Source organism: Bufo bufo, chromosome 4, assembly GCF_905171765.1.
Source record: "Bufo bufo chromosome 4, aBufBuf1.1, whole genome shotgun sequence".
NCBI classification, from domain to species: Eukaryota; Metazoa; Chordata; class Amphibia; order Anura; family Bufonidae; genus Bufo; species Bufo bufo.
Window position 1 is genome coordinate 55,328,783 of NC_053392.1, and position 25,012 is coordinate 55,353,794.

The following is a 25,012-nucleotide window of genomic DNA, read 5'->3' on the forward strand; positions in this document are numbered from 1 at the left end:
AGGCTACAGACATAGTGCTGTGATGTCACAACAATACTTAGTGCACCAATCGGTAATATCTACTCAGACCTGATAAAATGTGAAGTTGTATGTATTGCGCAAAAAATATGCGCATCATCAGTGCTGATTTGCGCAATCGCAAATATAATGACTAGATCCCGAATTCTAGAATTTGCGAATTTATTGTGACTATTATGCGAAAAATTCCTGAAATATTGCAAAAAAAAATATTGCCTATGCCGCTCATCACTAGTAAATAAGCAATATTAGACCAGAAAAGAAGAATGAACCAGATTTATGCATGTTGTTGGCGAAAGTTAGAATAACACTGCATTGTAGAGTGTTGAACTTTAGTCAGGTTATAATAACAGGCAATGTCAGAGGTGGGCTTAAATATTCACCCAGGGATACACAACACACAATTTAGAAAGAGAGCAGAGAGAAGACCGACCCAGCTGTGTCCTCCACGCTGCATGGTGAGCAAAAGTTCTGTTAATATGAATCCTATACAATGAGCTAGAAGATACAATCGTGTTTTCATGATTCAAAAAAAGTTTGCATAATGGCTGTGCTTCTTTGTACAATCATAACTGAGAAGGAACAGTTAGGTTTGGACTTCGCTAATGTGTGTTTTTTTTTTTTTTTCTTTTTTTTTTTTTTCTTTCAGCTGCATAGCTATGATGCATTTCACTAAGCAGCACAGAGGCGTCCAGGGGCGGGCTGGGCTGTGGGGCAGGGAGGCAATTGCACCCCCCAGGCCACCCTAAAAAAACGTCCGCTGGGCCGCCCATCTTTAAAAAAAAATTATTTGTATTTTTTTATTCTTCAGGGCCGCACCGCCGTTCACCACAGGCGGCGCGGCCCTGGATGTAATTGCGGCGGAAGTGGTGGCGGCTGTGTGCTGTGGGGCAGGGAGAGGCGTGTCCGGCCCCTGTTCTTCTGATAGGCCGCAGGCACTAATGCCTGCAGCCTATCAGAGGCCGGCTCAGGGAGCACGATGACGTCATTATCATCGCGCCGCCTGAGCCAGGCAGCACACAGCAGGGACACAGGCCGGAAGAGGCTTGCATCGCATCACTGCTGATGGAGGTAAGTATTAGTGTGTTTGTTTTTTTTTTTTTTTTTTTTCTTTTCGGGGGTCGGGCACTATGGGGGTGCGGGGGTCGGGCACTATGGGGGTGCGGGGGTCGGGCACTATGGGGGTGCGGGGGTCGGGCACTATGGGGGTGCGGGGGTCGGGCACTATGGGGGTGCGGGGGTCGGGCACTATGGGGGGGCTGGCAATATTGGGGGAGGTAGCAATATCGAGGGGGCTGGCACTATGGGGGGGAGCTTGCGCTATTGGAGGAGCGGGCACTATGGGGGCATTTCTTACTGGCACATCATGGGGGGGCACTATGGGGGAGAGGAGCACTATGGGGGTATCTGGGGGCTCTGAAGGGGCTTTTTTTTTTATTATTGGCACATTCTGGGGGGCACTATAGGGGAGAGCAGCACTATGGGGCATCTGGTGTTACTATAGGGGCATTATTTGTGGGCACTATGGGGGAGTGGAGCACTATTGGGGCATATGGTGGCACTAAGAAGGGGCTTTTTTTTTTTTTTACTGGCACATTGTGGGGGAGAGGAGGCATCTGCTGGGGGCTCTAAGGGGCATTTTTTTTTTTTTTTACTGTCATATTATGGGGAAGGGGGAGAGGAGCACTGAGGGCATTTACTGGGGCACTATATAGGAGTATTTTATACTGGCATACATTATGGGGACATTAGCTCAACTGCGGGTACTAAGCGGGGGTATTTCATGTACTGTCATATTATAGGGAGAATTAGTACTACTAGGGGGTATTATGGGGAGCTTTACTACTACTGGGGGGCTATGAGGAACATGATTACTAGGGCACTATAGGGGCATTATTACTACTAAGTGTGCTCTGGCAGAGAATTATTTCTATTGGTGGGATTTTGGGGGCACCCTGGCATAGTATCAGCTTAGCACAATTATTTTTGGGGGACATTATCTTTATACTATGTGTCTGGGCGCAGTTATTTTTTAGAGCACTGTGTGCCAATAATTGTTTAAGGGGGCACTATCTGTGTGGTAGTAGTATTCCCAGGGGTACTGTTTCTGCAGTATAGTATTAGGGGCATAGCGGGCACAGTATTGGGGGCACTATCTGTGTGGTAGTAGTATTTCCAGGGGGATTGTTTCTGCAGTATAGTATTGGGGGTGGCAGGAAACTAATGTCTGTTTCTCAATCTCTGCAGAGACGGGAGATGGCTGAAAAATCATCATGGCGGTCTGGTCTGAATGGAGAAGATGAGGAAAGAGAACGTCTACAACAAAGGTGACATCACTGGATGTAAGAGGTATGTGGCGCTATGTAGGAGAGGAGATGCTCCGGCTCCTCCCCCTGCCATTTGCAGAAGGAGGATTCAGAGCTGGGTGAGGACGGCCCAAGGGGGCAGCAGGCCACGGGCGGGTGGCAGATGGTGGGGGGGAACCACAAGCCTTGAGCAGGATCAGGGGAGGGAGGAGAGCGGAGGAGCTTCCTGCTGTTGTCTATTGTATAATGTGAAGCAGGCAGTGCAGCCAGGACAGGCCTCCCCTCTCTGTATGATGTGTAGAGACAGGCCGCAACCATAGAATGTCAGCTGTACAGTGTTTGTTGGGAGTGGTCTATTATATGTAGGAGGGGCTTTTAGTAATGGGCGGGGCTAAATGGGCCACTTGACTGGATTTGCCCCTCAGGACTAAGGCTGCCAGCCCACCCCTGGAGGCGTCTCCCTTCTGCCAGTACTGTACTGCTGTGACGTCCTTTCCCTTACCTCCCACTGTTTGTTTTCAGCTCCGTAGCTCACAGAACAGACGAGAGGAAAATCACTCAAACACTAGAGGCTCTTGTGATGTTCAGAAGCTGTGTAGGAGGAGTTTTTATATATTTGCTTATATTATATCTAAAATCCTAACATGCACATTAGGATATAATATCTGCTACAGTATACAGTAAGTCCGTCCAGAGGTTTAATATCAACATATGATGACAAGTGTGTATATTAGTGATTAGTTAAGCGAACTTGATGATGCATCCAAAGTCACTTTGTTCAAAACTGCTGGTTAATACTGTACTGAGATCCATCTACATACAGTATTAAAATTGTATGGGCTCCGTTCATGCCTTTGTTTAATAACTTCAGTAGTTGCCTTTTTAAAGTGGAAAACCACTTTAAAAGGTGAACCCAAACTCTTCTTCGGTTCTGATTGGTACCTGGGAACCGAAGCCAAGTTTGGTTTCAAGTTTTAAAGTGGTTTTCCACTTTAAAAATCAACTCCCTTTTCAACAAAGTTATACAACAAAGTCACACGCAACTTCGTGAATAACTGACTTTGGCTCATCGGAGCCCATACATTCTAATACTGTACAGAGACGGATCTCTGTACAGTATTGCACACTGTCATTAAATACTCTGGAAGTTCATAATGTTATAATGTTCATGAATCAGGCTACCTCATTTAGTTGTACTAATGCTTGATATTAGAGCTAACTTTTCACTTGCAGTGCCACATCCAGCCACATGGTGTGCTGTGCTGATTTCAAAAGTAGCACAAAGCTTTACTAGGTAAGATCACCTTTTAAAGCATGGTTATCAGTCTGGGTCTGGGCCCTGTGACAACTACTCACTCAGTATAAGAAGTGCCATTTCTCTCTATCTTCTGAATAATATGTTGAGTCTGTTGCCTGAAACGTCCCATAAACTGTAAAGGGATCATGTGATCTCTACCAGTAATACATTCTTGCAAATCTCAAGGACAGAAAATATTAGGAGAGGTTTTCTAATAAGAGAAAATAATTTTAATAAGGGCCAGAATGGATTAAAATACAAAGGTTTACACACTTCACTGAGCTCTGCCGCTGCCGTTTTGATGCTGCTCTGGTCTCTGCTGCTCTGTACTTCCTTGTCCAAAACGGCTTGGACTGCTGTTAGCCCAATCACCAGATGAGGTGGGTCACCACTTGGCTAAGCAGACATTTCCAGCCATTTCTTGAATTCTGTGTGTTGAGCTGCGGGCAGGAAGTAGACAGCCGCGGGGGGAATGAAATAGCTTTAGGACAGCAGTGACGGAGGATGGGTGAATAATACTTTTTTATTACTCATACTGGTTGTTTTTTTTTTTTTTTTTTTTACAAACCCCCTTCCCCATTCCAGAATGCAATCAGGAATATAAGTTGTGATTTTCAAAAATACCATTTAGTGGGAAAAACAGTGACGTTTTAAAAGGAATTAGTGTTAACGAATGGATTCATTATCTCAGCTTATGTTTTTTTCCTTTTTTTTTTCTAGATCTTTTTTGTGGACATGTTTTCTGTTGACCCCATCTCCGTTCTGGTATCCATTGTAATTATATTGTTTCTAGTCGGTGTTTATAAGAACCAGAAACAATGCACAAATTTTCCTCCTGGTCCTACGCCATTACCGATTATAGGAAATATGCATGTGATCAACACGTCAAACCCCCAAAAATCCTTCATGGAGGTAAAAATAACAGAATTATTCTTGTATGAACAGGTGTAGGATGCCTTCAGATTCTAATTCCTGGGGTGACGGCGGTGGCTCTGTAGAGCTGTATGCTGTGTAGAGTTGAGCAGCATATCGTGCATTTTTGTGCTCCACCCTTTACTCAAAAGCACCTAGAAATTGTGCAAATATTATTAGTTCAACATTCTTTTACCATTGTGTGTACGGTTCCCATGTGTCCTGTCCATAGACTGACCCTGCAGTCATTTGTTACCGCAGTCCTTCTGACCCCACAGTACCCTTATTTCTCTTAACCTTTAGGCAAGTGGAAGAGAGTAAACGTGGATAATCGAGCAGAACATTCCTATGAACACTTGTTCCTGGCATTCTGCCTGTCTAAAGGTGCAGCAGGTCATCCGATGAATGAGTGAAATGCTCGTTCATCAGGTGAAACTGCCCTTTGTGCAGACACCTAAATGATCATTTATGGGCAGCAGATGGTGCGGTCTAAACGGTGATCTACTGCCCAGAAACAATGTAGATGTATGAGGACGAGCGATCGCAATAGCGATCCCTTGCTCACATATTGTGGATGTGATCACTGCATGTAAATTCAACGCTTTACTTCCGGTTAACGAACAGCCGACTGTCAGGAATCTGCTGCTCGTCGGAACATCTAAATCCACCTTAACAATTGACTGCAGGATCAGACTACATGAAGGTTGGTTGTTTGCAGCCTGTAACCATAGAATCACATAGGTCCACATTAGAGCTGTAAGCACAAAGTAGTAGATTTTATAAAATCATAACTTTTAAAGTTTTTTTTTTTTTTTTTTTTTAAGCATTTTAAAAAAAATAGATGCACTTTTCTATTGTTTGGGTTATTCCTGCCTATGTAAACCTTGCAGGTTGGGGACAGTCAAGGACACATGCCCTATAGCGACCACAGATCTACATCTATGCCCTCTCATCATTATAGGCGGACTCAGGGCTGGGACAAGGTCCACCACCAACAGAGGCTGAGCTGCCCAAGTGCGCCCCCCCCTTCCCTTCCGGGGCGTTCCTTGTAATTTTACCCCATCCAGAACCCCATCAGACCTCAGATCAGACGGAAAAGAATATTATCTTTATTTAAGAACTATCTTACTTCACTTCAGGGCAGACTCTCACGCTCTATCCCTGCTGGGGCCTGGGCTGGGTCGTGACACAGTGCTGTGCTGCTGGTTGCTGCCTCCCGCGCTGCTCCTGGTCTCCAGAGGGCGCACATGTGACCTGACTGCGTACAGCGCATCAGGTCAAAGTGCGCGCTGTACGCAGCCAGTCAGGCAAGCGACTGAGCAGAGACCAGAACGGCGGAGCGGGGAGGGAGCACGTAAGTCAGTGCCAAGTGCTCACTACTCCCTCCGTCCTCCAGCGCGGCCGGCGCAGCAGCAGCGACGTGGTCAGTGGCCTGCCTGCCACCCGCCCAGAGGCTGGGGAGCTGGCCTGCGCCCTGAGGCTGAAGCCTCCCCAGCCTCTGTGTCGGCCTGGCCCCGGGTGGACTGTATCGATTTCGCTTGTGGTGTGTCTCTTAATAAAGATCTCAAGGTCAAGCTCAAGCTGCTGCAATACTACCACTCCCAGCAGATTCTGGGAGTTATAATTTTGCAACAACTGTTGAGCCACAAGTTGGACATCTCTGACTTTCTTCTGAGAATCTGTAAATACATAAAATTTCTATTTCTGTTTTTCCCATGTATTTCTAGATGTCAAAGAAGTACGGCCCAGTATTCAGCGTCTATTTAGGTTCACAAAGGTTTGTTGTCCTGTGTGGTTATGACACAGTCAAGGACGCTCTCGTTAACCACGCCGAAGAATTTGCTGGTAGACCTATTACTGCCATGAGTTCTAAAGTATCAGATAACCACGGTAACTATGTGCTAATTAAATAATACAAAATAGTGAAGGGGTTGTATTTTAAAAAAAAAAACTGCTTTTCAAACAAATACCCTATTGGTAAATTTTAAGGGGGTCTCCCATTCATGAACCTCATCTATTTGTCAGAGCAAAGAGCGACCAGAAAGAGTATCTTTCACTCTGGAGAATGCAATTCATACGTACATCACATAGACTGCCTTCTAAATTCTAAGAGCATTATGTAATGCTACATTTCCCCTGCGGTGGTGCTGTAGGGTAATTGAACACCTGTTATCAGGTTCTCCCACAGATCACAACTGATCGCTGTTGAAGCCATTAGAAGAATACTGTGTGATCAACTTAATGTCAAGGAGTAGGACCCATTTATTATTTTTTATCTTAAAAAAAAAAACAAAAAAAAAAAAACATATTGTGTGTACAAGACATGAATACACTCGGTACAAGAAAAGAAAAAAAACATAATATGTAAGTATCTCAACTATTGAAGTGGACTTTGATCTGAATTTCAGGGAAAATTCAATTCGCCGCGGAGCCAAATTTGCTCATGCTTTGTGGTAGCGAATTGCTTTTCCCAGAAATAGCATAAAAAAAAATCACACTTGCCTCATCCATTTAAGCGAGAAGAGCCGGCCACCAGCATCTTTATTGAAGATGGTGATGTCATCATGGGCTGCGCAATATCTTGCACTGGATCTTCAATAAAGATGGTGGTGGCCGACTCTTCGCGATCAAATAGTTGAGCTTAGTATGATTTTATTATTACATTTTTTATTTTTATTTTTTATTTTAATACTGATGTCAGATGCTGTGATCAGCGATGAACGCAGCATCTGTGGGGTACAATTTCGGGGAGCGGCGCAATCGCTGCTCCCTGTGATTGCACACACTACTTACAAAGAAATGCGCTTAGTGGCGAAGTAATCACAAAGCGAATTTTTTTTTGTAAAATTTGGTGAAGCAGCTGAATCGAATTTTCCAATACTTCGCTCATCTCTAATTTCAACTAGGAGTGAGCGAATCAATTCATAAAAATCTATGTCTGACCAAGCATGGTTCTGCACCTGCGATGGGGTGTCCTAAAAGCTGAGGACCCCCCCCCTGCCATTTGATTGACAGGGTCAGACATCTTTGATAATCCTGCGTATGCGGTGCTGCTCTGAGTAGAGCACAATGGCTTTGCTTCTACTATCAGATCAGCAACTGCGCATGCACCACTACGCTTCCGGGTAATGGCACATAAACAGTCGCTGCTCCAGTAGCAGAAGCAGAGACTCTGCACTTTCTCTGCTACGCCTGCTCTGCTACTCGGAGCCGATGTCTGTCCCTGTCAAAGCGTCAAGGGGGGGCGGAGCTAGCTCCTGTGCTGAATGGCTGCATCCGGCTAAAGCTCCTGCTTTCAACCTGCTGTGGGGACGGCATCACTAAGCCAACAGATCGCAAAATGGTCAAATACGGTGGACCTAAGCATGGGGATCCCACCCCTCAAGCTAAAGTATCCCCCGCTGTGTCAGATATGACTAAATTCTTAAAAAAACAACAAGCAGCCGGACCAACCAAAGATCCCAAGATGGCCGCGTGTTGCCGCGCACCAAGCCAATCTGACTGTGAAGATGATTCAGGAGAAGCCATTGAGTCACAAAACCTCCAGATCTCACGTCGCTTCATTAAACAAGCCCTGGAAGAGGCTTTACACCCCATATACTCCAAGTTACAGGAGGTGGCCAATGAAGTCCAACAAATAGGCCACAGGGTGGACTCGTTAGAAACCACACAAGCTGCGACCCTAGATCACCGCGCTGCGGTCACGCAATCCCTTTCAATATGTCAAACGCATATAAATCGGCTCTATGCATCCCTGGAAGACCAGGCGAAACAACCTCCTGTTTCAGAGGGATCCCTGAATCGGTCACAGCCACTGACATCCCAGCCGCTATCATGAAGATAGTCGCTTCCCTATAGGGGGATTTTGATCCTTCCATGCTAATAATTGAAAGGGCACACCGAGCACTACACCCGCTTCCTAAAGAAAACGATCCTCCAAGGGGCATTATCAGCCATTTCCTGAATTTTCAGGATAAAGAGGCAATTCTAAAAGTGGCCAGAGCTGCACCATCCATCCTCCTGGACGAGGTCCCTATCCAGATATACCAGGATCTATCTCCATCCACCTTACAAAAACGCAGATTCTTAAGGCCTCTCACATCTCTCCTTAAAGAGAAACAGATTCCCTACAGATGGTCCTTCCCATTTGGACTTTAATTTATTGTTTCAGAAAAAAGGATTACCATCTCCTCCTTTTCGGATCTTCCAGAGGCTTACAACGCGCTGGACACTTCTCCGTTGAATATTCCAGATTGGGATAAAGTTCAAGATATCTCTTCCTTGCCTCCTCTTCCAGTCCTTCACCCTTGGGAACTTTCTACCACTCCAAAAAAGCAAAGGTCCAAGAAGAACAAGGACTTGGCAACTCCTAAGAAGCCGCATTCCTCTCATGATGCTCCCTGAGTTACCCTCATCTGAACCAGTATTCATCCTCATCAGGACTCTCTCTGTCTTGATTCTACCTCTATCCACCCTCTCTATGTACCGCTACTGGGTATATAATGGGCTATTCTTCCATATTCTTTCTACCTCTCTCCACTTCCCTTTGCATTTATTTCCTTCCTATATGTTCGTTCCCACCGATGTCCATTTACTATCATCTTAATTTCCCCGTTGCCCTCCTCTCCAATCCCCACTTTGTGATCTGTTATCTTCTATCTTTTCAACTCCCCACCTTGCTGCAGGTTACATGTAAATTATTATTCACTTTCCCCCTAATAGTCTCTTGTTAATAACCATACAATCATTCATTATGGTATTAACCTCTCCAATAAGGTTATCTGTTTTATTTTTTATTTTTCTTAGTTATATTGTTGGGCTCCTCACAATTGCCACAATACCTACTCTCAGCTTTGTCTTCTGCCTTTATGTAGATAAGTCATGTCAGACTTGAATATAGTATCCTATAATGTAAAGGGTCTAAGGTCTCCCTCTAAACGTTGTCAAATATTCTCCCTTCTATGGAAGGAAAAATGTTCAGTAGTATTCCTTCAAGAAACCCACTACAAACACAACAACTACCCTAACCTTTCCTTTTCTAAATTCCCGACATGGTACCATTGTGGTGCTAATGGTGCAGCGTCTAGGGGAGTCGGCATTGGTTTTCTCAGAGGTATCCCCTTCACATACTTTAGGAGTCGCCAAACTGATGCGTTTTTTTTTCGGTATTGAGCCCCTAGGACGGAACTCAATACCGGAAAACTTTAACGCTAGTGTGAAAGTACCCTTACACCATAAAAAGTAATTAAAATTAGAAATTCTTTGCCAAAAGTAGCCTATTTTAAACTTTTTTTTTTTTTTTCAAGATTGTATAAGTGAGGTCTTGTTTTTTGGGGACAAGTTGCAGATTTTTAGTAGTAAATTTCAGGGGAAAATGTATGGATAAGGCCTCATGCACACGACCATTGTGCATCCGTGGCCGTTGTGCTGTTTTCCGTTTGTTTTTTTCGCGGACCCATTGACTTTTAATGGGTCTGTGGAAAAATCGGAAAATGCACAGTTTTGCAGCCGCATCAGTGATTCGTGTTTCCTGTCTGTCAAAAAAATATGACCTGTCCTATTTTTTATTTATTTTTGACTGACAACGGTTCACGGACCCATTCAAGTCAATGGGTCCGTGAAAGAACACTGATGCACACAAGATTGGCATCCGCGTCCGTGATCCGTGGCCGTAGGTTACTTTCATACAGACGGATCCGAAGATCCGTCTGCATAAGCTTTTTCAGAGCTGAGTTTTCACTTCGTGAAAACTCATATTCGACAGTATATTCTAACACAGAGGCGTTCCCTCTAGTTAGAATATGCTACGAACTGTGTACATGACTGCCCCCTGCTGCCTGGCAGCACCCGATCTCTTACAGGGGGCTGTGATCCACACAATTAACCCCTCAGGTGCTGCACCTGAGGGGTTAATTGTGCATATCATAGCCCCCTATAAGAGATCAGGGGCTGCCAGGCAGCAGGGGGCAGACCCCCCCTCCTTCCCCAGTTTTAATTTCATTGGTGGCCAGTGGGCCCCGACCCCCCCCTCCCTCCCTCTATTGTATTATTTTTATTGGTGGCAGTGTGCGGCCCCCCCCTCCCTCTGATGTATTATTTTCATTGGTGGCACAGTGTGCGGCCCCCCCCTTACTTAGCAATATTAGAAGCATCATACTTACCTGCTGCGATGTCTATGACCGGCCGGGAGCTCCTCCTACTGGTTAGTGACAGATCATTAAGCAATGCGCCGCACAGACCTGTCACTTACCAGTAGGAGGAGCTCCCGGCCGGTCAGACAACGTAGCAGGTAAGTATGATGCTTCTAATATTGCTAAGTGCTAAGTAACCATGCAGTAGCATCCTGGTTGCCATGGTTACCGATCGAAGCCCCGAAAATAATACAATAGAGGGAGGGGGGGGGGGGGCCGCACACTGTGCCACCAATGAAATTAATACAATAGAGGGAGGGAGGGGGGCCGAGGGGGGTCTGCCCCTGCTGCCTGGCAGCCCCTGATCTCTTATAGGGGACTATGATACGCACAATTAACCCCCCTCAGGTGCAGCACCTGAGGGGTTAATTGTGCGGATCACAGCCCCCTGTAAGAGATCGGGTGCTGCTAGGCAGCAGGGGGCAGCCATGTACACAGTTCTTAGTATATTCTAACTTGAAGCGTCCCCATCACCATGGGAACGCCTCTGTGTTAGAATATACTGTCGGATATGAGTTTCACGATCTAACTCATATCCGACAGTATATTCTAACATAGAGGCGTTCCCATGGTGATGGGGACGCTTCAAGTTAAAATATACCATCGGATTGGAGAAAATATACCATTGGATCTGAGTTAACTCCTGACTTTACATTGAAAGTCAATGGGGGACGGATCCGTTTGCAATTACACCATATTGTGTCAATGTCAAACGGATCCGAATCTTGGCTCCGCACGGCCAGGCGGACACCAAACAACTTTTTTTTCATGTCCGTGGATCCTCCAAAAATCAAGGAAGACCCACGGACGAAAAAACGGTCACGGACCAACGGAACCCCGTTTTGCGGACCGTGAAAAAATACTGTCGTGTGCATGAGGCCTAATTCAACTTATTTTAAGAGCAAAAACCCCAAAAAACAAGATCTTCTGCCAGTGTTTTTTTTTCAGTTACCAATCATGCATGTAGAGTCCGCCACCCCCCATTATGATTTTTGTATGCCATATATAATATTAAATAAGAAACAGGCATTCACACCTGTGCTCATTTCATGAAGGGATCCTCTTTTCAAATGGAGAGAATTGGAAAGTAATGAGAAGATTCACTCTGTCTACATTACGAGACTTTGGAATGGGGAAGAAGACCATAGAAGACAAGATCAGTGAGGAGTGTGAATGTTTACTACAAATGTTCCAATCTTATGGAGGTAATTTTGCTCATGGAATTATGTTTCTGCAAACATGGAGACACACAGGTGGGCATAGGAGCTACAAGTGAAAACCACTATAAGTGAAACAATCTATAGACCTTTCATACAGTTCAAACAGCATAACAAGTAAGCTTCACAAAAAAGCAAGATCAAAGTAAAAAACTTTATTTTTTTTCCAGTTTTTAAAACCTTTAAAATACCTTGCACTCAAAACTCACACTTTTTTCCTTCCTTTTTTTTGTTTCTCCTTTAGGGAAACCTTTTAATAATCGAACAATCATGAATGCTGCCTTGGCCAACATAATCGTGTCCATACTGATGAACCATAGATATGACTATGATGATCCTACATTACTGAAACTCATGAGTTTAGTGAATGACAATATCAAGATCATGGAAAGTAGGATGGTTAGGGTACGTTTTTCTTCTGGCTTATTGCTGTGGTGTTGAAAGGAAACGGGTGACGCCAGATGCCAAGTGTTTTTGGAGGTAGTTCTCCTGTTTGGATGTACATTGACATAGAGGTAAACCACTGGACACATCCAAGGGAAGGCTGAAATTATTAACAGATAGGATAAGAGAAATACACACATCTGTTCCTAGAGTCTCAGTTTTTCTCACTATAATTGATGAGATTCACAAGTCATGTATACAGAGAGCCCAGACTGTTCTATGACGCTACCAGTATTTGGGTACACCCCAACAGATGCCGGTACATATCATCATACACAGTTGTACTGTGCTGACGCGTAGAGTATATTATAGTAAAGAAAAAAAGAAAATGTTCCTAAAGGAATTAAACAATAAAAATAAAAAAGGGAATTTAAAATAAAAAGTAATTAACCTATACAGTATATTATTGGTATCCTCATAACTGTAGCCACACATGCCTTTCAATTGTTATACTAATTAAAGGATATAGTACAACATAAAAAAGAGAATTACCTTTTTCTCCATTTCCTCAATAATAAAAATAAATATGAAGTAATCTCCTGACAATACACAGTACCCAAAAATGAGTTTTTTTTTTAAAATATCCCCCCTCCCCCCACCCAAAAAAGGAGCATTGTTGTAGCATTTCTGATTAAAAAATTTAAAAAAGTGAAAAGAAAAAAAAGTTATTGTCAGAATGTGGAGAGGTAAAAAAATAATTCTAAAAAATTATATATCTTTTTGAAGGGGTTTTCCAGGACTACAACATTGATGACCCCTTTCATTTCGCCCATACAAATCATTATGCAGGCTCTGCTGGGAGGTTTGCAATGCCAGCAAGTCAAGTCACAGCTGGTCGACATGTCATTGTGACTGGAAGCTGAGCCAATCAGGTTTCTGACGGTGTGTCCAATCCCAGAGCAGGGAGAGGGCTTGGTATCAGGACTCTATACTGTACGATATCTTATTACTCTATATTAGCTATCCTGGTGAACTCACTACTGGCTTGCTTCTGGATTAATCCTATGCCTGCTGTGCCTGCTTACTCTCCTGGTAAATTACCTTGACCTGTCTCTGGATTTACCCTATGTTTACCTCATTGACCGTGTCTGTCTCTCCTGGTTTTGACCATGCTTCCTGACTTCTCTTTGTAGCTTCCTCGTCATTCTGGTAAGTCTGCACAGTCTTTCTATTACCAACGCTGTAGGCATAACTTGGGTCCATAGCAGAAAAGTCTCTGGCCTTTCAGCAGGCTCTGGTGAAGAATCAAGGGGTAGAAAACCTAGGAGTAATCAAGGCTTCCTACCACCCATAGTGATTTTGGAAGACTGGTAGAACTTTTGGGGTATACTGGTTGTGGACCAAACATGACCTTAAAGGGATTCTGTCACCAGGTTTCACCCCTGTCAGCTAAAAATATGCTGATGTTCAGGGCATCTTCACGATTCCTAATGTGGGCTTATAAATGTCATCTGTGGGCTTATTTAGCTAAAAAACAGCTTTTACTAACCTGTCGGTCAAACAAATAAGGTGCCCAAGGGGATGTTAATGGATGCAAGGTGCCGGCCGCAGAGCCCTGTGCGCAAGCGCAAGATCTTACAGCAGAAGGAGGGGGAGGGAGAGCAAGAGGCGGCACCTTATTTGTTTGACTGACAGGTTAGTAATAGCTGTTTTTTAGCTAAATAGGCCCACAGGTGACATTTATAAGCCCACATTAGGAATCGTGAAGACGCCCTGAACATCAGCATATGTTTAGCTGACAGGGGTGAAACCTGGTGACAGAATCCCTTTAATACTCCTCAACAATCCCTTTACAGGACCACTAAACACTGAAAATGCACAAAAAATATCCCAGCCCTTCCTCCCTTCATCTCCTCCTTTGCTTTTTTTTCCTATTTTGTCTCATATATCAGTTAAAACTGAGAAATGCAAGAAATATTTTCTATGTCTCCCAGGGCTCAGTCATGTCTCCTCATTACTGCCCTGTACCGGCCTGTGAGAATGGGCTGGAGCAGTAGCCAACCTGCTGTATCTTGTCTGCAGTAGGACTGTTAAGCTTTGCTTCTTGGCTACCTTCCATCTCCCCCATCAGTCTCCAGCCAAAAATGGACTATCTCAGCATGAGAGTAATACCCTTTTTCTGCAAGACTTTTTTTGTCAGGATCATGCAAAGAGTAATGCAGACTGACAAACTATGTGGACCACCATGTGTCCTGTTTTAATTCCAGGTTTAATGTTCCCTTGAGTTTTTTTTTTTTTTTGAAAATATCAATTCCTTTCAGCTTCGAATGGAGGCGGGCTAATTTGTGCAAGAAAGCACTACTTCAGGCACCATGTCCAAAAAAGGCACAACTCCCCGATGAAGCATTGCTGAGATTGTCATATATGCCACCCACTGGACATGTGACTAGGATGGGACTGACAGAGGTTATTCTACTTCCCATACTCATTGTACACAAACTTTTCATATGAGGAAAAAAAACAAGTTCTGTACAGGGGTGGACTGAGAACCCTCAGGGCCCCCGGGCAAAATAAGTCAAGGGCCCCCTTCCAGGCCCCACCCATGTTCCACCTTCAGCCATGCCCATGTTCCGCCTCCAGCCACGCACTACACAAAGAACAAAAGTGTGCCCCCCCCCTAGATTACACACAGAGGAAAACAATCTTTGTAACCAACATCCAGCATGCAACTAAGTGGCCTAATGTACAGACAATTACATTGGCCCTCCCTCCAGGCTCCATCGTGTCACGGTCACACAAACTAGCGCCAGAGAAGAGGCTCTCAGGATTAGCACGGCATCACCCCCCCCGATTTGTGCTCATGCCCCTGGGTGCTCATCTCATCATTTTGAATTAATTTTAAATCATTCAAATGATCATATTAATTATTATAAAATAACATTCAAAAATTCAATTGGGACCTACCCTAACAAGTCCTGACCAAGTCTGCCGAGTGCCGTCTCCTGCGCTGCTGCTGCTGGCTGCCGCCTGCCAGAGTGCCAGTGTGCATCTGTGACCTGTCAGACGGTCTGACTCTGCTGAATTTATATATGACTGACTGACTGAATGAATTATCTGATTCTGATCTAATCTGATAATTCTGATTAAATTTCTTGGCGGCCGCGGCTGCCATCTGACTCTGCTGAATATATTATGACTTTGTGACGCCACCGACGCAGGCGCATTGAGGATGGAGCGGCCGAGCGAGCGTCCTCTCCTCAGTGCGCCTGAGCCGACGCCAGATTTTGAATGCAGACAGGGCCAGCAGAGAACGAGCGCGTCCGCTGGCCCTGTTGCCCTGACTACGTCTACGATGAGCGCCGCGGCCGCCGGCCGACACACGCAGGGCGGGCGGCGGGTTCAAGTAGGTCACAGGGGCAAAAAAAAGTCATACATTTTTTTTCCAGCCGGCGGGCCCCCTTCTTGGCCAGGCCCTCGGACCATGTCCGAAATGCCCGACCGCTCAGTCCGCCCCTGGTTCTGTACACCCCCAAGATCAGTCCACATCATTGCGCAACACAAGATGCCGATGTGGTGTACAAGTAGACCCTGCACTCTCAAGCATCAAGCAGGTCAACTTCTAGCACACTGGCATTCAAAGGTTAACCCATATGAGAGTACCCTTCCATCACGGCATGTCCCGGTCTCTTTCTAGGCCATGTGGCGTCACCGTATATAGGTCACATGGCCTAATTGCAGCTCAGCCTCATTTAAGTAAATGGGGCTGATTTTCAATAACAGGCACAGCTGCTGTACTATGTACGGCGCTGTGCTTGGAAGGCTGCTTTCCCCTGGGGATCAAGACTGCTCAGTGACACAGCTGAGACCCGGGACTCTGACCACTGCCCTTTAAAGCGGTTGTGCAAGAATGGGGGTTACCTGCAAAGGGAAGCTGAAAGATGACTTGGCTGCTTGTTGGCTCCCAACTACTTCTCTTGGAGACTTGGGCTGCTCCACTGGGCTCTATCAATGTCATTGCCGCAGCCAATCACTGGCCATGGCAGTGTCCGGCTCCCCTTCCGTCATTTGACCATTTGTAATGACTTAAGGGGAGCCAGACATCTCTGCGGCAATGTCAACCTGGAAGCAGTACAGTTCAGTCTTTTGCATGCAGAAATGTAATCTATGTATGACATCAATGATGGTTCATCCATGCAGGGCTGGGACAAGGTCCACCACCAACAGAGGCTGAGCTGCCAAAGTGCGCCCCCCCTTCCCCCGCCATTTAGATATATATGTTTGTTATTAATCAGACATCCACCCCAACCCACCCAGAAGGAAAAGAATATTATCTTTATTTAAGAACTATCTTACTTCACTTCAGGGCAGACTCTCACGCTCTCCCTACTGGGGCCTGGGCTGGGTCGTGACACAGTGCTGTGCTGCTGCCTGCGCTGCTCCTGGTCTCCAGAGGGCGCACATGTGACCTGACAGCATACAGCGCGTCAGGTCAAAGTGCGCGCTGTACTCAGCCAGTCAGGCAAGCGACTGAGCAGAGACCAGAGCAGCGGAGCGGCCAAGCCAGGAGGCGGAGCGGGGAGGGAGCACGTAAGTCAGTGCCAAGTGCTCACTACTCCCTCTGTCCTCCAGCGCGGCCAGCAGCCCGGCAGGCGCGGCAGCAGCAGCGACGTGGTCAGTGGCCTGAGGCTGGAGTCTCCCCAGCCTCTGTCGGCCCGGCCCTGCATCCATGACCATTATTACCCATGGTGCTTTGACCTCTGATCACTAGTTTAGATGTCTAAGCCTTGTACATTTCATAACTTATTTTGCTTTATATGTTTTTTCTATATCTGATCTGACATTGTTACTTTTCTTACTTAAAGTTGTACAACAGTTATCCCTGGCTGATCCGCTGGCTACCGGGGAGTCACAGAAGAATAAATGAAAACAATAAAGAGATGCAAGACTTTGTAAGAGACACCTTCAGAAGAAAGGAGGAAGAGTTGGATATCAACAATCAGAGGAACCTCATTGACGCCTTCCTTGCTAAACAAAAAGAGGTACAGATGTTCAATAGAGTGAATGAAAGAGGAAGCAGTAATTACCCTGCACAGTCACTATAATGTAGAAAGTGTGCAGGTACTGAAGAGGAAACTGCTCGAACAAATCTGAGTCCGCAGCTCCTACAAAGGAGGGGGGAGGGTTAGAGAGCTGGATCCACCAATCTGAAATTAATGACCTATCCTTGGGATAAGTCATTAATATCCTGAAACTGGAATATCATTGCCAGATAAAATGTAAATTTACAAAAATTAAGTCGTTGTTTGGAGTGGCATACTTTGGGCCTTTATCCTTCCAAATGTGTGTATCTGCTAAGAACATTTGGGTAAATGTAACAAATGTTTGAAGTCAGCTTTGCTTGAGTCTGCATTGCTCTAATTTTCACTAAATTTGTCTAAAATTACATGCTTGGTAAATTTTGTCTGGAGTTTTTACTCCAGTTTTTAGGCCATTCCCCTATTGAAGCATATAAATAGGGTTGAGCGAACCCGAACTGTAAAGTTCAGGTTCGTACCGAACTTTAGGATTTTTGGACCCCAGACCCGAACCCGAACTTTTCCGTAAAAGTTCGGGTTCGGTGTTCGGCGCTTTCTTGGATGCTTTTTTGAAAGGCTGCACAGCAGCCAATCAACAAGCGGTTAACTGTCTGACCTTAGAAGCCATCACAGCCATGCCTACTGTGACCAGAGCAGCATGTGACCCAGGCTCTATATAAGCTTGAGTCACGTAGCGCTGCACGTCACTCTGCTGCTACAAGTGTAGGGAGAGGATGCTGCTGGACTTGTGATTTCAGGGAGAGAATAGAAGAGAATGTAATTCGGCGATCTACTGAGAAATAGTAGTTGTGTGGGTTTAGGGCACTATCGCTTTACCTTGCCCTGAGCTCATTGACCAAAAAAAAAAAAAACTTTTATAATTCTGTTAGGTGGGTGGCGGCGGCCATTTTATGCAAGCTCAGTGCACCAGCACTGCATCTGAGCTTTTGGGACATTGCAAATCACCTTTTTTTTTTTTTGCAAACTACAACATCTGGATTAGTCAGTGTGCAATTTAAGGTAGAAATACACCCATCATTTTGCTGGGGTTTTAAAAACACACTTTTTTTTTTTTCAAAAAACAATATTTTCCAGATCTGCTAGTGTTAAATTCAAGTTTAATATATACAGCATTCATATTCTGTTACCAAAAAAATACTTTTTGGGCAATCTACAACATCTGTATTAGTCAGTGTGCAATTTAAGGTAGAAATACACCCATCATTTTCTAGGGTTTGAAAAACACACATTTTTGACAAACACTTTTCAGGCCTTTCAGCATCAGCACGAGTGAAATTACAGGCTTATATACTGCTGTCAAATTCAGTTGTTAAACACTCGTTCTGGCACAAAAAATTTAGTTGGCAGCCTTTGATTCAGATGTCATTGTGAGATACACCCTTAATACATTTGGGTTACATTCAGAGAATTTAAATGCCGCCATTTGGTGCACAAATATTGAATTCAGGTCTACACTGGTTCAGGCCCTGTGAGATACACCCACTACATACAGGGGTTTGAATCAGGCATTTAAAATACAGCCATTTGAAATACAGCCATTTTGGGCAAAGAAATATTTACTTCAGGCCTACACTGGTTCAGGCCCTGTGAGATACCCCCTCTACATACAGGGGTTTGAATCAGGCATTTGAAATACAGCCATTTTGTGCAAATATTTACTTCAGGCCTACACTGGTTCAGACCGTGTGAGATACTACCTCTACATACAGGGGTTTGAAACAGGCATTTGAAATACAGCCATTTGAAATACAGCCATTTTAGGCAAAAATATATTTTGTTGAGGCCTAGTCTGGTTCAGGCCGTGTGAGATACACTTTACATACTGTCGTTCTATTCTACTATTAAATAAACCCCCATTTAGGGCAAGATCCTAAATTTGAAAAATATGAGAGCGTCAAATAAGGGACGTGGCCCAGGTCATGGTGCTGCTGGTGGAGCTCCTGTTGCAGTGGTCGATCTGTGCCAGCTACACACAAGTGAAAACCCTTCCTCAGGTGCGAGTAGGCGACAAAACCTGCAGCGGTATTTGGGCAGGCCTAATGCTGCTCTACGAATGGTGAGGCCTGAACGACTACAGGTGATAGTATATTGGGTTGCTGACACTGGATCCAGTTCCTTCACATTGTCTTCCACCCAAGACCACTGTTGGCACCTGCAGCCCATGTCAATCAGTCTTTAACCTCACCCCCTTGCAAATCAGCCAAGCAGTCTGAGCCCCAAGTCATGCAGCAGACTCTTCTGCTTTTTGAAGACTCTGTTAGCAGGGTTTCCCAGGGCCATCCCCCTTGCCCTGCCCCAGTAGTGGAAGAGATTGAGTGCACCGATGGCCAACCACTTATTTTTCAAGATGAGTACATGGGAGGACCATCGCAGCACGTCTTGGATGATGACGAAACACAGGTGCCAACTGCTGGGGCTATCGAAAGTGTGCAGAACGACAAGGAAGTCAGGGGTGAAGACTGGGTGGAAGATGATGTGGAGGACGATGAGGTCCTCGACCCCACAAGGAATCAAGGTCATGCGAGTGACCTATGTAGTTGGGAGGAAGACGCGGTGGTTGCACAGAGCCACCAGCACAGCAGAAGAGGGAGCAGGGTGCAAAAGCGGAGCGGCTGTCCTCAAGACAGTACGCCTGCTACTGCCCACTGCAACAAGGGACCGAGCACACGAAAGCCAGCTCCAAGGAGTTCCCTGGCGTGGCAGTTCTTCAGATAATGTGCTGACGACAAGACATGAGCCTGAAGCGTGGCATAAACATTCTCAACCTGAGCACAACCTGCTGTCACGGCGGACGTGCACAGATAAACAGATAACACACCAACCAGGCTCTGGACGAGAGATAGGGGAAGGGTCACCTCCTAATTTATCCCTGACCTCTTTCCCTACAATGCTCAGCCCACAGACAAATCTTGATGGTAGATTTGGTGTGTCCACCAGCCTATACTAACAAAACCCTGAACTCCCTGAGATGGTGAAGTGGAGAGAAAGGAGCTGCCAGCTCGCACAGAACCTGGACGGGTAAGATGACATAAACAACCAAACCAGAAAAGACACATCTGCTGAGAGCAGGAACAAACAGCCAACCTTTCTTCCTAGCTTCCAAGACCACAATGATGAGTATAATCCGCTCAGAGCACTTTAGCTGGAGACTATTTAAACTAATGACTCCACCCAGTGCACCTGATGCGAGGCGGATCCAGCACAGGATCAAAACAAATACTAGACTCGTGCTGCAATCCTGGCTGACCTCCGCACATCGTCAGACCAGGCATTTAAGTGCAAAGCACGAGCTGCAGTGGAGTACACACCTCAAAAACAAAAAAAGGTCTCTGGCTCCTCCTGCTTCCTCTTCTGCTGCAGTATCTGCCTCCTCATCCACCTCTGAAATGACAGTGCCACCTGGCACCCCACAAACAGAGGATCTGCCAGCAACACAAACACCTGGGTCCCCAAGCATCTCCACAATGTCCCACGGAAGCGTTCAGCTCTCCATATCCCAAACGCTAGAGAGGAAGAGGAAGTACCCCCCTACCCACCCACGACCCCTAGCCCTGAATGCCAGCATTTCTAAATTACTGGTCTTTGAAATGCTGTCATTCCGTCTGGTGGAGACTGATAGTTTTAAAGGCCTTATGGCGGTGGCGAGCCATCCCTTCCCTGCACAACCAAGTAGGGGACAAAATCAGGTGTGCACTGCGTAACGCCATCTGTGGCAAGGTGCACCTGACTACGGATACGTGGACCAGTAAGCACGGTCAGGGCCGATATATCTCCATAACAGCACACTGGGTAAATGCAGTGGCAGCTGGGCCCCAGGCGGAGAGCTGTTTGGCGCACGTCCTTCCGCCGCCAAAGATCGCAGGGCAACATTCTTTGCCTCCTGTCTCCTCCTCCTCCTCCTCCTCCTACTCGGCTTCCTCCTCCTCCTCTTCTTCCACCTGCTCATCCAGTCAGCCACACACCTTCACCACCAACTTCAGCACAGCCCGGGGTAAACGTCAGCAGGCCATTCTGAAACTCATATGTTTGGGGGACAGGCCCCACACCGCACAGGAGTTGTGGTGGGGTATAGAACAACAGACCGACGAGTGGTTGCTGCCAGTGAGCTTCAAAGCCCGGCCTGGTGGTGTGCGATAATGGGTGAAATCTCGTTGCAGCTCTGGGACTAGCCGGTTTGACGCACATCCCTTGCCTGGCGCATGTGCTGAATTTGGTGGTGCAGAAGTTCTTTCGCAACTACCCCGACATGTCAGAGCTGCTGCATAAAGTGCGGGCCGTCTGTTCGCGCTTCCGGCGTTCACACCCTGCCGCTGCTCGCCTGTCTGCGCTACAGCGTAACTTCGGCCTTCCCGCTCACCGCCTCATATGCGACGTACCCACCAGGTGGAACTCCACCTTGCATATGCTGGACAGACTGTGCGAGCAGCAGCAGGCCATAGTGGAGTTTCAGCTGCAGCACGCACGGGTCAGTCGCACTGTGGATCAGACACACTTCACCACCAATGACTGGGCCTCCATGCGAGACCTGTGTGCCCTGTTGCGTTGTTTCGAGTACTCCACCAACATGGCCAGTGGCGATGACGCCATTATCAGCGTTACAATAATACTTCTATGTCTCCTTGAGAAAACACTTAGGGCGATGATGGAAGAGGAGGTGGCCCAGGAGGAAGAGGAGGAAGAGGGGTCATTTTTAGCACTTTCAGGCCAGTCTCTTCGAAGTGACTCAGAGGGAGGTTTTTTGCAACACCAGAGGCCAGGTACAAATGTGGCCAGACAGGGCCCACTACTGGAGGACAAGGAGGACGAGGATGTGGAGGAGGATGAGGATGAAGCATGTTCACAGCGGGGTGGAACCCAAAGCAGCTCGGGCCCATCACTGGTGCGTGGCTGGGGGGAAACACAGGACGATGACGATACGCCTCCCACAGAGGACAGCTTGTCCTTACCTATGGGCAGCCTGGCACACATGAGCGACTACATGCTACAGTGCCTGCGCAACGACAGCAGAGTTGCCCACATTTTAACGTGTGCGGACTACTGGGTTGCAACCCTGCTGGATCCCCGGTACAAAGACAATGTGCCCACCTTACTTCCTACACTGGAGCGTGATAGGAAGATGCGCGAGTACAAGCGCACGTTGGTAGACGCGCTACTGAGAGCATTCCCAAATGTCACAGGGGAACCAGTGGAAGCCAAAGGCGAAGGCAGAGGAGGAGCAAGAGGTCGCCAACGCAGCTGTGTCACGCCCAGCTCCTCTGAGGGCAGGGTTAGCATAGCAGAGATGTTGAAAAGTTTTGTCACCACGCCACAGCTAACTGCACCACCACCTGATACGGAACGTGTTAGCAGGAGGCAACATTTCACTAACATGGTGGAACAGTACCTGTGCACACCCCTCCACGTTCAACTTCTGGGTCTCCAAATTGTCCACGTGGCCAGAGCTAGCCTTTTATGCCTTGGAGGTGCTGGCCTGCCTGGCGGCCAGCGTTTTGTCTGAACGTGTATTCAGCATGGCAGGGGGCGTCATTACAGACAAACGCAGCCGCCTGTCTACAGCCAATGTGGACAAGCTGACGTTCATAAAAATGAACCAGGCATGGATCCCACAGGACCTGTCCATCCCTTGTGCAGATTAGATATTAACTACCTCCCCTTAACAATATATTATTGTACTCCAGGGCACTTCCTCATTCAATACTATTTTTAATTTCATTTTACCATTATATTGCGGGGCAACCCAAAGTTGAATGAACCTCTCCTCTGTCTGGGTGCCGGGGCCTAAATGTGTGACAGTGGCCTGTTCCAGTGGTGGGTGACGTGAAGCCTGATTCTCTGCTATGACTAGGGTGGCCAGACGCCCGGTTTTAGGCCGGACCGTCCGGTTTTTAGACTCCTGGTCCTCCGTCCGGCCACAGGCCAGGACGGACTGCCAGAAGTCCTCCTTTTCTGAGGTTATTGGCAGACGGCAGGTACTGGCACTTTAAGTAACCCTACAAAAAAATATCGGCCTGCACTCACATTTCAATTTGTCACATCACACTGACGTCACACGCTGCCTGCTTCGCGCCACTAAGTCACTCTTACGCAGCAGCAGCACACAACAGGTTAGAGCAGCTTGTCGGAGCTCCAGTCTCTGTCCACCTCCTCTCATGTTGTCTAGACTAGTCTTGTGTTGAGCCGCCTGCCGCCCGGAGGTGAATTGTATTATAGTCCTGTGAGTAACTCCTTCCTGTCCTTCTCCTGCAGTCAAACAGCTCCTCAGGCTGGAGCTTCTTCACTTGTGTACTGCGGTTGGGTCATTCATATAAATGCAGGAGGAGCTGCTGGTGGTGACTCTCAAATTCTCAATCAGCACCTGGTTGCTATGCAATAATGCATCATTTAGACCCTCAGCATCTTCCTCAGACAAGTAGCTGCGTTTAACACAGGTAATTGTCTCAGGAAGATGCTGAGGGTCTAAATGATGCATTATTGCATAGCAACCAGGTGTTAACGCAGCAGCTACTTGTCTGAGGAAGATGCTGAGGGTCTAAACAAATCAAACGATGCATTATTGCATAGCAACCAGGTGCTGATTGAGAGTCTATCTAAGGCTGCATGCACGTGACAGTGACTAATGGCCGTGTGTAACGCCCGTCACACGGCCATTTTTAGCACCAATGAAAGTGTATGGGGCTATTCACATGGCCACTCTTTTTAACGGCCAGTGAATAGCGTCCGTCCAAAAATAGGACATGTCCTATTTTTGTCTGTTTCCATGGCCATGCGGACCCCATTGAAATCAATGGGACCGTTTTTTTTACGATAGACAGGAGTGCAGCCGTTAAAAACGGGTACACTTTAATTAGGAGTTAAAAAAATTGTTCCCCATTGTTTAAATAATGCCCCCATAGTGTCCCGCAGCAAAAAAATATATAAAACTCACCTCATCTACTTGCTTGCGGTGCAGCAGTCTCTTTCTTCATTGAGCAGGACCTGCGATGTGCATGGTGACGTAACCGTGCATGGTGCGCACAGTGACATCATTGTGCACATTTGCAGATCCTGTTCAGTGAAGATAGAAGAGACTGCTGCAGCGCGAGCAAGTGGATGATGTGATATTTTTTTTTTTTGTAAAATCAACTAAACAAAAACAGCGGTGGGCCATTATGGGGGCATTATTTAAGATGGGGCATTAAAAAATAATTACTACACTATGAGGGACATAATTAAAGATGGGGACCTACAGTGGGGGCATTATTAAAGAAGATGTATAACTTATACCGGCTGTACATATATAATTATATACAGGAGATGCCCAGGTTATACCAGCATGTCCATATCACTATATACAAGAAGGTGTATAACTTATACCGGCTGTACATATATAATTATATACAGGAGATGCCCAGGTTATACCGGCTGTACATATATAATTATATACAGGAGATGCCCAGGTTATACCAGCTGTACATATATAATTATATACAGGAGATGCCCAGGCTATACCAGCATGGTCCATATCACTATATACAAGAAGATGTATAACTTATACCAGCTGTAAATATATAATTATATACAGGAGATGCCCAGGTTATACCAGCTGTACATA

The 25,012-nt window shown here is 46.2% G+C and overlaps 1 protein-coding gene across 4 annotated transcripts in view; it reads left to right on the plus strand.

Moving 5' to 3' along the window:
* Positions 1-410: 410 nt before the first annotated feature.
* Positions 411-25,012, plus strand: part of LOC120997252 (cytochrome P450 2C25-like) — a 44,410-nt gene continuing 19,808 nt past the window's right edge. For 2 of the 4 annotated variants that reach the window (XR_005778132.1, XM_040427260.1), the window contains exons 1-6: positions 2,890-2,919; positions 4,342-4,533; positions 6,261-6,423; positions 11,780-11,929; positions 12,186-12,346; positions 17,188-17,364. Coding sequence is in view for 3 of the 4 variants with exons in the window: in XM_040427260.1 (XP_040283194.1) it covers positions 2,905-2,919; positions 4,342-4,533; positions 6,261-6,423; positions 11,780-11,929; positions 12,186-12,346; positions 17,188-17,364 (858 nt within the window). In the remaining variant the exon portion in view is untranslated. The other 2 variants (XM_040427261.1, XM_040427262.1) reach the window with 2 other exon arrangements.